The following is a 16,509-nucleotide window of genomic DNA, read 5'->3' as shown; positions in this document are numbered from 1 at the left end:
CCCCGCCGCCCAAAAATAATAATAATAATAATAATAATAATAATAATAATAATAATAATAAATTTCTAGCTAGTTTTCAACCAAAAAGGAACTTTTTATGTGTGTTTATGTTTATTTCTCACTAAGCAAAGCTTTAATTGTGTCATAAAGGAAGTCTTTGATAAATAGTTAGCTGATTGAGTTAGAATTTGACTAGTTGATAATATTAGTTTATTGTAGAATAGTGTTTGGTAAATTAGTTGTTGGATGATAGCTAATTATATGCAAAATGACTTTCTCAAAAAATTGATCGAAAATACTGCTTTGAACAACTTTTTGAATTTTAACATTTTGAAGCAATAAGTTATTAAAAAAAACTAATTAATCAACTGGCCAAAGCCAGGTTAGATACAACTCTAATTAATTACGGAGTAAAATTTATAATCTATCTATTATTAATTAATATATAGGAAAAATGGCTTTGGTCCCAATTAATCAAAATCCTTGATGGTCCCTCAGCTGTTAATAACCCCCTTTGGATTGATTGTAGTGTGGGCCTCCCTCCCTCACTCCTATATAAACAACCCATCCCATGCATAAAGCCATAAACTAAACATCTATCCAAAACCCACAAATCCAGTTTTAAGAATATATAGAATTTTTGTCTTCCATTAATGGCTCTCTCAATGGAAATCGAAACCGTTGATCCTCCATTCTCTTCAGAAATAACACAAACCCAGGACGACGACGACAAGGCCGCCATTGTGAGGACCCTCTACGCAGCCCTGGCGGCCGGCGACAGCAGCAAGGTGGCCGGAATCGTGGCCGGCGATCTAGAGTGGTGGTTCCACGGCCCCCAGAAGTGCCACCACATGATGAACATGCTGACCGGGAAGTCGTCGGCGTTCCGGTTCGAGCCGCGGAGCGTGGACGTGATCGAGGACCGGGTGATCGTGGAGGGGTGGGAAGGGGCGCAGGCCTACTGGGTGCACGTGTGGACCATTGATCAACACGGCTTGATAACTCAGTTCCGGGAGTACTTCAACACCTGGCTCACCGTCACGGAGCTCCGACGGGTCGGCCGCCTGAGCTCCTCCACGGTCTGGTGGAGCCACCCCCGGGACCTGGCCAAACGCTCACTCCCGGGGCTTATGCTCACCATTTAACGGTGTCCATCTGAGTGAGGCTAGGGTGGTAATTAATTAATAATTCCTACTTTCAGTTAAATTAAATAATTAAAAAAATCCCAGAAAAATGTTTTAAAAAACAATAATAAGATGCAAAAAGCTTCATTTGTATGAGCAACCATGAAACTGTAAATTTAAAGTGTAATTTTTATTAATAAATTACACTTAGCTTGTTGTTCAAAAGTATACCAAATCTCTTAGCTTTTCTTTTATTTAGTGACAAGAGAAATTCGAACTATTATCGGATGGTCTGAATTATGTAAACCAACTCTACTTTTATGTAATAATTCACAAACTACTTAAAAGAAGTAAATTGCATTACAGAGTGAAATCCTTTTCCTTATTTTATGATGGAGGTAATTCCATTTTTTATCCTTAGATTTATGGGTGGCACATCACTTTTAGTCATCTTTTATCGGAACATTCCCTTTTTGTCTAGTATTATTGTGACATGACCAATTCAAAATCGTTAAAATTTCGTTAAATACAAGGATATTTCGATCTTTTTAATACAAAGTGCGTTGACCCGTTATATTTGTTATGTTTTTTTTTTTTTGAAAAAATTCATAATTCAATATCGAAATGTCCTTGTATTTAATGGTATTTAAACTGTTTTGTTGATAGAGAACCAAAAATGATCATGCCATAATAATATTAAGATCAAAGGAGGTTGTTTTGAAAAAAAAAAAAAAAAAAAAAAAAAAAAAAAAGACTAAAAATGGACTGTCACTTATATATCTATGATAAAAAATAGAATTAACTTTTTTATGATGTATGAAAAGTAATTAACGAATGAAAGTTTTATTATTATGCTAAAAATCTTAATAATTAGAATATGAGAACATAATTTGTGTGTTTCGTTTTCGTTATCGGTATATGTATCGAAAGCTATCAAGGTTTGTCGAGCGGCCAATTGTGTCAATGGCATCTGTTGTATACTATTTATTATTAATTTTTAGTACTCAAATAATTTATGATAAATAATATATGGCATGCTTGTTTTGTCCAGTTGTCCATCAACAGGACAGTGAAATGCTTTCCCAACATTTGGAAGTAGTGGTTGGCGAGGGGTCATCGTTGAAAAATAATTTATTTTGAAAGGATTTATTAACAATTTGGATTTTCTTAAATAAAAAAATATTTTAAATGTTCCGATCAAAATGATTAATAGATTAATAAGAAATTGATTCTTAAAATGTAATTATAAAGCTAAAAAATATATAAGTGCAAATCGGACTACATATTATATTAAAAATTATTAAAAATGCTAAGTCAGCTGTCACGTAAGCAGGTAACCTGTTATTCAGTGAAATTGCATACATTTGAAGTGTTCAGTGGTCTAATTGCACGTTTTTGGAATGTTAAGTAGCCTAATTGCATTTTTGTTTTTTGTTTTTTTTTTTCGTTCAGTGGTCTAATTACATTTTCAGGTTACGTTCAGCGTGGCCAATTTAAACCTTATTCCTATATTATATATGGACTATAAATTTGTAAATTAACAAGTATGAAATATATTGTGTGATTCTGTATCGATTAACGGATCAACTTAGCATGTTTCCTATTCATATAGTTTCTCTAGTGAATAATTTATTTCAACTCGTTTAGGGCCGCATTGATGAGGTTCTGGCCATTTCCAAGGATCGGGTTTCTACCCTTCAAGCATTCCACAATTTCCTTTGCATCTGTTTCTATGATGATGATGATTTTTTTTTTTTTTTTTGAAGATTAGTTTCTATGATGATTTTCTTCACCACAAGGTATATATGCTAACAATGAATTCAAACCCAAAATTATTATTCGAATAATGCTACTTATTTCTCATAATTTGACATCTTAATAATTAATATTCATATAGATAATAAAAAAAAAATTATTCACTACTATGAGTCTATGACTTAGTTGACCCACCTAGTGTGAAATCGAGAGAGAATATAAGATATATAAGATAACCAATATTATATTTGCTTAAGAATATAATAAGATTGTGATAAGAGTCAAATAGATTCTCAACTATATACCAAAAGTGTAATTAGATCATCGAATTAAAAACTCTTATATTACTCTTAAACTTTTTTTTTTTTTTTAATGCTACTGGCTCTATAAGGTGCTTGACACCCTTAAACTTGTTAAAATTGTGCAATTAACCTATAATGTTGCCACTCTGGATAACTTGTGTAATTAGATCATCGAATTAAAAACTCTTATATTACTCTTAAACTTTTTTTTTTTTTTTAATGCTACTGGCTCTATAAGGTGCTTGACACCCTTAAACTTGTTAAAATTGTGCAATTAACCTATAATGTTGCCACTCTGGATAACTTTCACCCCGGACTCTTCTCTTTAAACTTTATTATCAAGCACCGAGTAGTCCTCGCACCAAATGATACGGTACTCAAGTCAAGACCCTAACTCCACCACGAAAGCTAGCTCATGAGTGGAGGTTTGGGCCCAACTTAAGTATCACTTCACAATCTCTTGTGGAGCCGATGTGGGATCGTATCACGTACATTAATATTTTGTAAAATTATATTTTTATAAAATTAAAACAATTATATTAATTATAAAAACATAGGCAACAATCTGCCATGACTTCTTTGTCTATGGCAGCTGCTATGGACGAAGAAACTTGACGGAGAAAGCCGTCGGCTCCTTCGTCAGATTGAGGAAAAGTGTAACGCCAGTAATAGTTTAGGGACGGAAAGTGAACACGATCAATAACTAGCAGGAATAAATTCCACAATTACTCTATAATTTATGAACGGAAATAAATTTTACAATTACTCTATAATTTATGAACGGAAAGTTTAATTTTTCCAAGTAAAAATAGGAGGTAGAACAACATAGGAGTCTAGTATTTTTCTTTATATTGCATAACATTGTTAAGATAATGACATTTCGTGAACCAAATGTCATATAATTTTTTTTTTTTTTTAAAGAAAATGAAATGCACCACATATTATTTAAGAGCATTCCTCCATTCTAGACGGGAATCTTGAATCACGGCACCGGCAAAGATGTACAAGCCCGGAAAGTAAAGTCTAAATTTGATTAGTGTTGGGCCATGTCTGAGCTGTGAAGATCCAACCCAGAACCATGCATACTGGAATGATGATTTCTCGACAGCCCACGATAGGCCCCAGTGCAGAGATTTGCAGCATTTTATCAATCGTTAAGCCACGGATTATTGGACAACCTTAACAGTTCTTCCAAAGATTTGGGTTCAATGGATTATCCCTTAAGAGTTCAAATAATGGAGCTGTGCAGAAGAGCCAGTCAGGTAAAATCTTGAATCCTGGTAAGATTAATCTTGTTTGCTACCTACAATTCAAACATTTGACTGAGTTAAAGCATGCACAAGTGGGAGAAAATCATACTTTCTCAATTAAAAAAAGTAAAACTTTCATGGCTGCTAAATGATGTAACTTGTGTAAATAAATAAATAAATAAATGAAACATGATGACCAGTGCAAAGGTTGAATCTTTATCCGTTTGAGTCCCCTTTCCAATTTTGCATGCATATATATCAACATGTCTCTTCTAGAACAGTAAAAACAAAACAAAAGACTTAAAAGACCAACTTCATTCTTTTCACCAATCTTCTTGTCTTTGACTCTGCTTATATGACTCACAAGAAAGTGATTCATAGACTAGGTGCTTCAAGCCTGTTGAATGGAACAAGTGCTAGAAGAGATTCTAAATTAGTCAGCACTTAATGTGATTATTAGATGTTGGGATATTATGACTTAGCCTTTGATTTTTTTTAATTTTTTTTTGGATTACGAGGAAAACTGTAGTCACTGTCTAAGGATTTCCACTGGGTAAATCTTGACTTGTGACTTTAGTCGGCAAAGGATCACAATGAGATAAACTAGCCTAGGCTGTCCATAGCTGAACAGCTCAAACCAATAAGGTCAATAGGCAGATCCCTTGGAAGTCGAAGGTTTTGGATCTTTGTGATTACCAAGCTAACCGCCTGACCAACTTGGTTAGGGTTGCCCCGGCCTACGATATTGATTTGATTATAAAGTGGACTGAAGCAAAGTGCATTTCTTTGGGCTCTAAGATCCTTGAACCTGCCATTTGAAGAATTAGGCAAGTTGTTTTGCAACTTTATTGAACTGATAGGTGGTAGTGTTTTACTGGAATTTTACAACTTACTAAGCAGAACACACACACACATACCTTAAAAAGTTATGATTTTGACAGACTATAACATCATGGCTTCTAAGATTACCCATTGGCAAGGGGTTTAGTTCTTGTGTAGTTACCTAACTTGCAATCTGAGATGAATATTTAATGGAAAGCTGATTTTGAAACTCATAGAATTCTATGTGTTTTTGTCATTGTTTCTCCTTCTTTTGCCACCAACCATAACCACTTCAATTGAATTTTATGGTCCCCATCACTTGGACCAGACTATCCCTTTCAAGCTGTACAACTGGGGAACTTTTGGCATTACCATTGGCACCAATCACCTCACAGTACATTTTTTTAGGTAATATGTCAATTTTGAAAGCAAAAGAAAGAATAAGGACCCTAGGTAGGCTTGGTGGTGAGTTTCAATATATTCGGAAAAAGTTTCTTTCCTCTATGCTCTAATCCTATTATTTATCTAAATGTGATTTGTGACAGCTTTATATTTCAGAGTTTTAAACAATTTGAGCACCTCTGGAATTGTAAGACAGATAGATTACCTTAAGACATATTCTGGAATGCACTATCTGGTTGGGTCCCCAGTAATAAACTCTGAATTCTTTCCATCCACGGCTAAGTCATAATGTTTTCCCATCACTGGAGGTAAGTGGAAAGTTCAACTAGAATGTGATCAATCGTTTTCCCATTTAGCTTTGCTCACATATGGGCGGGCCATTTGTTTACGTAATTAATCCCAATTTCATGGATATAAGAGCTATTTAAAGAAAAATATTAATCTCCATTGCCTTTTATTAATTAGAGAAAAATAGCCACTTGATTTAAATGTTTTCTGTATTATATCCACTTAATCTTAGTGCTTTGATCAGGTTAGGAATTTAAAAGAATAGAAGAGCAGTAAAGTTCATGAGCTAAATATTCCTTCACCATGTGGTATATTTTATATTATGGCAGGTAACAATAAAGGTGTCTTCCACTATATAGCTTAATGCATTTATATTCAGATGTTACTCAAAATAACAAGCTAGAGAGTTTATAATGTTCTCCTTCTGACTGGTGAGTGGGCCTAGCACTCATAGAATCTTTCATTATTTAAACCGTAAATTTCTTCAGAGCCATACCGAAGAAGATCGAACCAGGCATAGTGCCAAAATTTCCAGGCATTCTTCTCCAATACAATAACGGTTTAGTGCCTACGACATAAAACATGTATGCTTTCCACACGTGTTAAGCACACAAATAGGGTTCACTGGTTTCCATTTTCCACATACGTATAGGCATTCAAAAAAGTTCGAGAGATGTATTAGCCATTAGGACACATGTTAGGACAGGCTAGTGAGAACAAAAAGAAGTGCTTGTTTATTCCCACCATCCACCTTTTCGCCTCTACCTTTGTCTTGCCTGGACCAGGGAAAAAAATAAAATTGTGGCAAATGAGATAGTAGTGCTTGTTTTCTAAAGTGCTGCAAGATTCTCGTAATCCTTCTTGGAGAATGTGGAATGTCTACTCACAGGCTCACAGCACAGTGTTCTATCTCTCTCGTAGGTGCACATGTGCAGAATTGTGCAGGCCGTGCACTAGGAAACCAACAATTCGCAGTATAGCAATATGCAGATACTTGATTGTTAAATTTAAGGATTGATGTTTTCTTGCGAAAGTTATCCACTTTGTATCCACTAAACACTAGGAAGAGTGCCTAGCATTCTAGGATAACCTGAAGAATAGAAAATTAATACTCTGTACTTGAATTCTTGGGGAATCAGTTCATGTGTTTATAGAGATTTTCCTACTATTATCAGTTAATTAGATCAGGAGTAAATTCAGATCAGATCTTTTTAGTCTTTACTGAAAGCATATTTTCACCACTAACGCGATTGTCATAAGATATTGCGTATAGAATCACTTATCACAATCTTGAGTACTACTTTGCAACTTGCAAGTAGTGGCAATGTATCCTAGAAAGGGTCTTTTCACTTTCAAACAGGTCCCCGCTGAGGCAGTTATTATTTTCAAGATTATGATGTCTGCTTTTCATAATATATGGATTTTTCATTTCGAAACATCTATTTCTGTACACCAATCCAGAGGTGTTGTGTATATAGGTAATTTCATCTGTGTTTTTCATTGAAATTTATTTACTGAAAAAGCACATTTTCCAGCTTATATGGAAATTACGTTTCGTGGTGATTATTTCCAGATCCGGTTGCTTAATGTAGGACAGCAACTATACGACTATTAGTGAGCATGTTCAGTGGTGAGCAGCAGAAGTTCATTTATCATAATTGATTAGGACTCGTCTTGATCCTTAGTTTCACTTTTGTTTTTCACATCTTTTTCACCATGGGTCCAATGAGAAAGTGGGATTGTCATGAAGGGTTAAATCTTGTTTATTGATCCCCATCTTCTTGTAACTGGTAATTAAGGACTTAAATTTTCTCGCTATATCCTTTCTGAACTAACCCAAAATAATGCATTACTTAAAAGTATTTTAAGTAACATGGCTATCTGTTATTGCATCTATTGTACAGTTCAGGTGCTAGCAACACAGACCATTTAGCAACGTTGCAGTGCCATAAAAGTACATGCTTTGGAGAAAAATGGAAGGCATTTGTATAACATTTTTTTGAGGCTACTGACTCTATTACAGTGTAGTATCTGTTCATACATACTTTATCAACCTATTGAAACAGAAAGAGTCAAATCCCCCACACTGGGGTATGGTAAGGTATGGTGGGGTGGTCTCTTCATTCACATAACTTTCTAAGTTTGCAATTTGTTGAGGGTCCCACATACAATGGAATATTTTAGTTCTTCTTTTACGCCTAAAAAGCCCACACAGCCATGCCTTTGAACATAAGACCTCTGTTTGTGTTGGACCATATGGTTATAAATGTGAGCTAGGTGAGAGTGTACCACATGTGGTTTCCGAATTCCAAATATTCCTCTTTCCCACATCTCTCTCAATTTATCCTTCCCTAATAACCGAACATTTTAGCCTTGTATACAGGTCTTGGAGACTTGGAGAAGGTGGTTTGGGTTGTGGAACGACGAAGGCTAGTTGAGCAAGATGGAGAAGCAGGGCACGTGCATTACTAACTCATGCACTTTAACCCGAAGCTAGCTTAATGTTAGCTAGGCATCATATGGTTGCCACATGTAATCCATAGATATGGTGCATTGTGTGCTTAGCTTCAACTGGCTCAATGAGTTAGTACTTCATGTGCCTGCCTTCCCCATCGTGATCACTCGACCTTATACTAATGGATTCACAGGATGGATTGCTGCCCGAAACCCTCTACAACACTAGTCTCAGCAGATCTCTGTCGCAGCCTTGCAGGTAATTCTTGTCGAAACTGGGAATATATAAATTCAAGAAACTTTAAACAGTTGAGTTTACACTTCTTTTTGATTGTTCATCTGCTGAGAATTACAATTCAATAATTTGGATGATTGTGAAGAGAACGATGTAGAAAATTCCCAGCCAGTTGCAGTGGATAAAATGCCTAAATTAAAAAGGATAAACATATCATGTAGAAGTATTGATATGTCTACAAGCAAGAAGGGAGGAAATGGGGCACTTTTTTCCCCGGATCTAATCTTAGTAGCTTCGTTTTCTGCCACTGTTGATTGAGTGAGTGGCCACAATCATCAGTACACAGTTGTGTTATGTAGTTGTAACAATTTTCATGTTATCCACCATTACAGAGAGCACTCGGAAGCCGAATTGAATGTTTCAGAATCCAAGGTTGATGTTTGGTTGGAAGCTAGCTAGCTAGCTACTTCTCATCTATTAGTAAGTTGCAATCTTCTCCATCTCTGCATCTTTTTTGCGATTTACTTTTGCCCTGTGGAGATGAATGTTTTGCTTTCTCACAGAAACTTTGAACTATGGTTTATGGTTATCACTTGTAATATGTCCACTTCAATGATTTTGAATGTTGAGTTTCAATTCTTTATAGATCCCAGCCATTTGTATGACCCTTGGGCTAAACTGCATAGGTTGCAACATGCATGTGTGTGTTTGTGTTTGATTTTTTTTTTTTTCTTATATTCAATAATCCTTTATTTTAATGGTTAAAAGGGTTTGATGAATGTTTGTGTTTGGACCGGATAATTCCAGTTAAATTGATCAGGCTATTAACTTGCTTACAAGTTTGACTCCCAGCGGAAATGACCTATTGGTCTTCTTAGTTTGAACCCGTCAACTATAGTTACTTGTGGTCATGAGTCTTTTGCCAAAGGTTTGTGAACAACCTTGGGTAGTGGCCGGGGTTTTTTCTTGTCACTCAAGAAAAGGGTTCACTGGAACCAGTGATAGAGCTGAACATGAGGAGAGAGATGTTGAGCTTGAAGGACATCATATCAATGGCGACCAATGGTTCAAGGTTAGAGGCAAAATATTGCAGAGCATTCATGCAAGATCGCCGTGTTTTGGTCTTTCTTCATCTCCCCATATTCATACTATTATTTCCCTAATTTTAATTGATCTGATCATCATTTCCTGCAATATAATTTCCCCCACATTTGCATGCATGCATGCATCCCCAAATCTCATTCTGCTAGATTGCATTGATTATTGTATGCATTGGTTTTCCCCTTCGTCTATATAAAGATGAGATATAGAAACATATAATCAGTTTCTCTAAACAATCACGTAAGTTTCAATACTAACTTTCTCTAAGTGGATGGAAATAAAGATCATTGTATAAAATTTTAAGGGGTATCCCTCGCTAATCCGTTACTATTTATTATAGATTTTTTTCTTTTTAACGATTAAAATCTTTCGTAATTCGTTATTTTCACTTCTTTTTTTTTTAGTGTACAGCTTACAAAGGAGAGAGCACAAAACATCTACTTGCCATATCCGACTTCAATTGCCATGTATGTATACTTTCTCTTCATAATCTCAAATGGAAGATTAAAGTAAACCTCTTAACCGGCCACTATCCAATACTATATTAATGTATGTATACTTTCTCTTCATAATCTCAAATGGAAGATTAAAGTAAACCTCTTAACCGGCCACTATCCAATACTATATTAATTAAGTAATCTATACCTTTTCCAACAATGCGTTTAACTTTCACGACTTTAAAACTTCATTTTAAATAGCGTTTACCGCTAGTTTTTAGTCAATTTTTACCGACTAACCCAAACTTGAGAATCTTATATTAGAGTCTAAAATGGTCATGAGTTCATGACGCACTCATAACTAGTTAGGATTTTTTTACTGAAATGAGTAATTTTATAAATGAGTAGAAAAAAATAAACAACTTCTAAAACTTAGAAAAAATGTGTCAGTAATTTTATAAACGAGTAGAAAAAAATAAACAACTTTTAAAACTTAGAAAAAATGTGTTTGGGAGACTGATGCGTTTATGCCTTTGACTAGACTTCAAACGCATCATCCAAATGTTTTTGTAGTGTTCTCTTTTTTTTTTTTTTTTTTTTTTTTTCTGAAATACCTCAAACGCATCTCGCAAATTATTAAAATGATATATTGAAATCTACATACAAATCTAATAAGAGCGAATAGCTAATAATAATAATAATCTAATAAAAGCCGATAAAGTTAGGCCAGGAACTAAAAAATGTTGGTCCAATTGTTTGAATTGGAATGGATGGTTCATATTATTTTGTTTTTAGTATTTTTTTAATTATTTTTCATACTTTGTCCTCTATTATATCATTTACTTTTTCTAAATATCCACACACATTCCGTCAGTCAATCAGTGTAAACTTTAGTAACGAAATATTCCGTTAACTATTTATTATTTTTAACTTACTCATTGATTTCTATAAGGAAGGTCTTAAGCTCGAACCCCATCCCAATCAGAGTTGACATAATTGTTGAACATATACTATGAATGAATATGTTAGAGTGTATTAAAAAAAATAGAATATAAAGTTTAACATGAACTTTGGTCAATTAATTAACCAGAATATATACATAGCATTTAAAGTTGAGAATCAAATGTTACAAACAAGGAACCTTGAAAATTATTTTCTTGAATTTTTTTAAAAACAAATCTAGATTAAGTTTTTATTCTTTTTTTTTTTAGTTTAATTAATTTTCTTTTGATTATTTAAAACAAGTCTCAATATTTTAAGTATGCTTTTGCATTATTGGGAATGATTTAGGTCATTACGGTATTAATATTTTTTTTTATGTATTTCTATAATGATATAATTATACATTATTTTACAAATATTGTACTATTATTTTTTTTAATAATAATATAATAACATATACTCTGGTTTATGATATAATTTGCGGATTAGAAGCTAGTTGTTGCTTGCCCATTATGGATATTTAAGAGCTTCAATCTACTTCCTAATGGATATAGAAGATATTCGGAGGCCCACTTTTGAGGACTTAAACAATATAACTTGAAGCCTTTTAATGGGACGTTATGCCATGGAACCGTGTTCACCATTCATGGTGAACACGGTTCATGGTGAACACGGTTCCAACGGTGTTAGTACACCGTTATCTTTTTTTTTTTTTTCTTAATTAATTGCGTGACTTTTTTTCTTTATTTTCACATTTTGCGGTTTCACTTTAATTTGAGGTGAACAAAGATTTCGGACATTCATAAATTATGAATTCATGCCTGCACATTCACTTTGGAACCATGCCTACACATTCCCGTCCGAAATCACGGACATTCATAAATTATGAATCCATGCCTGCACATTCACTTTGGAACCATGCCTACACATTCACTTTGGAACCATGAGATTATGAATTTTCTGTTATAAGATTATGAATTTTCTGTTATGAGATTATGAATTTTCAGTTATGAGATTATGAATTTTCTGTTATGCGATTATGAATTTTCTGTTATGAGATTATGAATTTTCATTACATTCATAATTTCGGACATTCATAAATTATGAATTCATGCCTGCACATTCACTTTGGAACCATGCCTACATATTCCCGTCCGAAATCACGGACATTCATAAATTATGAATCCATGCCTGCACATTCACTTTGGAACCATGCCTACACATTCACTTTGGAACCATGAGATTATGAATTTTCTGTTATAAGATTATGAATTTTCTGTTATGAGATTATGAATTTTCAGTTGGGAGATTATGAATTTTCTGTTATGCGATTATGAATTTTCTGTTATGAGATTATGAATTTTCATAAAATTCATAATCTCATAACAGAAAATTCATAATTTGATCAAACGCGCGCCGTTAACTCCACATTCGCGATTTTTTTTTTTTTTTTTTTGCCTAAAAACGACGTCGTTTTGCCATGTGTTCACCATTCTCGGTGAACACGATTCCATGGCATAATTTGCGCCTTTTAATGGTGTTGGCCACGAATCCTTATTTGGAATCCAAATTGAAGATTTTACAGTTGAGATTTTTTTTTTTTTAGATCTGATGGTGTGTAATGAGTAAATCTTACTCATATGTAATAATTTACAAATTATATAGGAGACATAAACTGCAGTATAAAGACTATGTACGACGAGTTCAGCCAAAAGTCCAAAAGGTGTTGACAATAATTAAACTTGTGACATTCTGATATGAGAATCATGATTCATACATTCGATCACCACTTTCGGGGTAATCAGATATATATATATATATATATATATATATATATATTTTTTTTTTTTTTTTTTTTTTTTGGTTTGCCTAGTCCATGATATGCTTATAATTTTGAGGGTTAAATTATTATATATCTTTACTTGTTTACTTTTTTTTTGTGGGGCGGTCCACTACTACAACCACTTTTCATTGAAAGTGATTTGGACAATTGTTATACCCTACATCACGGCGCACGTAGCACTGTGCGCTGCGCGCCTCCCAAAACGACGTCGTTTTGGGGTCGTTTTGGGAGGCGCTGTAGAAAGTTACTGTGATTATGTGTATTTGTTCACACAATTATGTATATTTGTTCATACAATTATGTATATTTGTTCATACAGTTATGTGCATTTTTTATACAATTATGTATATTTTTTTATACAATTATGTACATCCGAATCAGAAAATTTGTGTGTATTATGTTAAGAGTTGATGTGTATTATATTAAAAGTTTATGTTTATTATGTATTATGTTAGATTATGTGTATTATCTTTTAAAAAGAGTATGTATATTTTGTTATATAATTATGTACATTCATGTATATAAGTATGTGTATTTTAGTATAACATTATGTACATTTTTGAACAGGGGTTTTTTTAAAGAAAAAATAACTGTCATTCACTAGTGCAGGAAATTTCAAAAAAAAAAAAAAAAATTAAAACGACGTCGTTTTGCATCTGGGCGCACAGTGCAATGCGCACCATGGTGTAGGATATAAATTGCCTCATTTGGATGAATTGTTATTGGAGCAATTGTAACAATATTAACAAGAAAAATAAGTATCCGATAAGAGTAACACATAATTGAAATAGTTGAATAGTTCCGATTACACCTTGATCACATTCTCAAGTGGAACTTGAACCGAAACTCCATAAAACTATCCACGACTCCAATTCTAACGGTATGGCCCAATTTGAATCTAATGATATTTTTCAGATTTTCGTTATCCCAAACCACACAAAGCTTCAACTTGTGTCTTGTTCGGCGATAATTGTCGTTATCATTATAACCGTTATGGCTCAGTCCTGCAAAGAACAACAACAGATTAAATTGAATGTCAGAAAAAAATAAATTATATATTCTCAAACATCACATTCAACACCGAAGAAAAACCTGGGAGTGGTCGTCACAACTCACAAGAAGCTAGCTAATTAGGTAGGTCTTAGATTTGTATGTTTTTCTGGGGGTAGTCACAAGATGTTTAAATTGGCAGCATGTTTTGAGCATTTATGTAGAGAATGGAGGGCTATGATATGCCCACTGACAATCTTGGTTGTCAACCTTTATAAGCTAGTGCTTGTTGTATCACACTTCGATAACCATCTACACTATACAGTTGTACATTCTTGTTTTATTGGACTGCGGAATTAGCCCTATATCAACCCATACTCCCATATCATTTTCTATCATATGTACCAATTCCAATAATATCAAGTATAATTATCATTATTCAAAGTATAATATCAAGTATAATTATCATTATTCAAAGGTGTATACTGAGTGAATTTTATTTTTTTTTAGGCGACAAAGAATTCATAAAGAAATAAATCAATCTTTTCATATATTATAACTGACTAGTTTAAACTAAGAAGGCTAATAAATTATAGTTATAATATTTTGTTATGTAACATTGTGGTTTATGTGTACAAAATCAATTAAAAATAGGGGTTTGAATTGTCAATATACACACACCATTTCAAGCATCATTATATAAGTATATAACTAGCTTACTAATTTTTAACTTTAAACATTCTTTACTCCGTCCTTGTTTTTTGTATGTATGTCTTATACTCTTTTGTTTAAAAGAAAATAATAATTCTTTCCTAGCTTCTAGATATAGCTCGTAATCTTTACCTCTTAACCAAATATAATAATACTCTTTATATTTATTTTCTACTCATAAATTAGCTAATTCCACTACGGTTTTAAAATGAAATATGTTTAATAAGGAAGTGAATTTTTAGAGAATATTTAATTCAATATTTTTCATTTTATGATATAAAATATACTTTCAGGAAATCTAGACAAATTAGACTATGGACCATGGTCTACATTGGAAAGTGAACCATTGATAAATGTTTATTTTTAATATACTAAATGTTCATTTTTTATATATATATTAAAAATATTCATTCTTAAATAGTATACAAAAAATAAGTCTACAATCTGTTAAAAATGATTAAATGAACTTTCAAAAAATAAATATTCAAAATATATATATATATATATATATATATATATATTAAAAATGAACATTTATGTTAATAGTTTACAGTGCAATATCAATGTAGACTCTGGTCGATATTAGAAAATCAAAAGTTACTACTCATTATTCATCTCTTACTATAAAAGACCATGCCCTCCAACCTGTTATTTTGACCCAACAAACTTTAACTACCTAATCAAATTAAATAAATTAAACATTCTTATTGAATTAAACCGACACTAAGTATCATTTGACCTTAGAGCATCAATATCTGTGGTTATTTGGGCGACTTTTGCAGAAGAAATAATTGATGTTGGGTTCTAAACAGATATGGAGGGCTGGTTTTTTCACTTTTCTTCTCCCTGCAAGAAGTGCATATTTGTGAGGTCCATGTTATGAGAGAGAGAAACAAGAACTCATAATCACACTTACAAAAACTCCTAATCAATATTTTTTTTATTTTTTTTCTCCCCCTCTCATATTATCTTTCCTAATCACACTTACAAAAACTCCTCAAAACTCACAAAAGATCCCCACTATTATGGATGTTCTTACATAATGCCATATAATCTTGTGTATTTGATAAAATCTTCATTGATAATACTCCGTATGTATATTTATTTAATTATTACAAGTCCTTAATATATATTCCATAAGTAATATAATAAATTATACTCCGTATGTTTATCTTGTCTAAAAAACAAGGTCAAAGGTTTGTGATTGATTGGGGTGCATATAATAATAATAATAATTTGAGTCCCAACCTCTAATACGATTCCAGTTCATTAATTAAGTATAATGATGATTATTAATGATAAAAGCAGGTTCCCCCACAGATTAGCTTTATTTTAAACAGAAGAGGAAAGCCATGGTGGGAAGAAATTATTGTGTCATTTTCATATCATCATATGGTAAAGTAATCCAACCCGGTTGGTCCAACTTTGTCATTAAAGATAACCCCATCTTGCTTCCTAAACCACACAATCCCTTCCCTGTCCTTACACTATTTATTTACGTGTCTTCTTTCTATTTATTTCCTCAACCTTTACTTCAACCAATTCTAATTTAAAATGGTCGATAATTAGAATTCTTAAGAAGTATAGTTGTGTGAATTATATTAAACTGTATTTGAGATAAATCATATGATTGATCAGAGATGAATATATTGATGATTTTTGAAGAGCTCAGTTTAGTTGGCCAAACCAGAGTTAGAGCAGTTTAAATGACGCTTTGTATAAAGAGGTATACTAATATAAGTAGGTGACTAAGTGAGTACTAGATGATCCGATGAACGAGAATGTTTAACCTATTTATATTAGAGCACCATTATCAGTGCATTATATGAGGTTCTTGGAACAGTGTTGAAGGA

General features: G+C 33.0%; 1 protein-coding gene and 1 long non-coding RNA gene across 2 annotated transcripts; both read left to right on the top strand.

Moving 5' to 3' along the window:
* The first annotated feature begins 601 nt into the window (after window positions 1-601).
* LOC109181343 lies at window positions 602-1,487 on the top strand. Its single transcript, XM_019331093.1, has one exon. The coding sequence runs from the start codon at window positions 654-656 to the stop codon at window positions 1,143-1,145; it is 492 nt and encodes a 163-aa protein (XP_019186638.1). The 5' UTR covers window positions 602-653; the 3' UTR covers window positions 1,146-1,487.
* Window positions 1,488-8,253: 6,766 nt separating this feature from the next.
* LOC109181638 lies at window positions 8,254-9,060 on the top strand. Its single transcript, XR_002054240.1, has 2 exons — window positions 8,254-8,656; window positions 8,854-9,060. It is a non-coding gene; the product is annotated as an uncharacterized LOC109181638 (long non-coding RNA).
* The last annotated feature ends 7,449 nt before the right edge of the window (window positions 9,061-16,509 follow it).

Source organism: Ipomoea nil, unplaced genomic scaffold (assembly GCF_001879475.1).
Source record: "Ipomoea nil cultivar Tokyo-kokei standard unplaced genomic scaffold, Asagao_1.1 scaffold1043, whole genome shotgun sequence".
Taxonomy (NCBI): Eukaryota; Viridiplantae; Streptophyta; class Magnoliopsida; order Solanales; family Convolvulaceae; genus Ipomoea; species Ipomoea nil.
The sequence above is the reverse complement of the archived record's forward strand: the minus strand, read 5'-3'. Positions and strand labels throughout refer to the sequence as shown.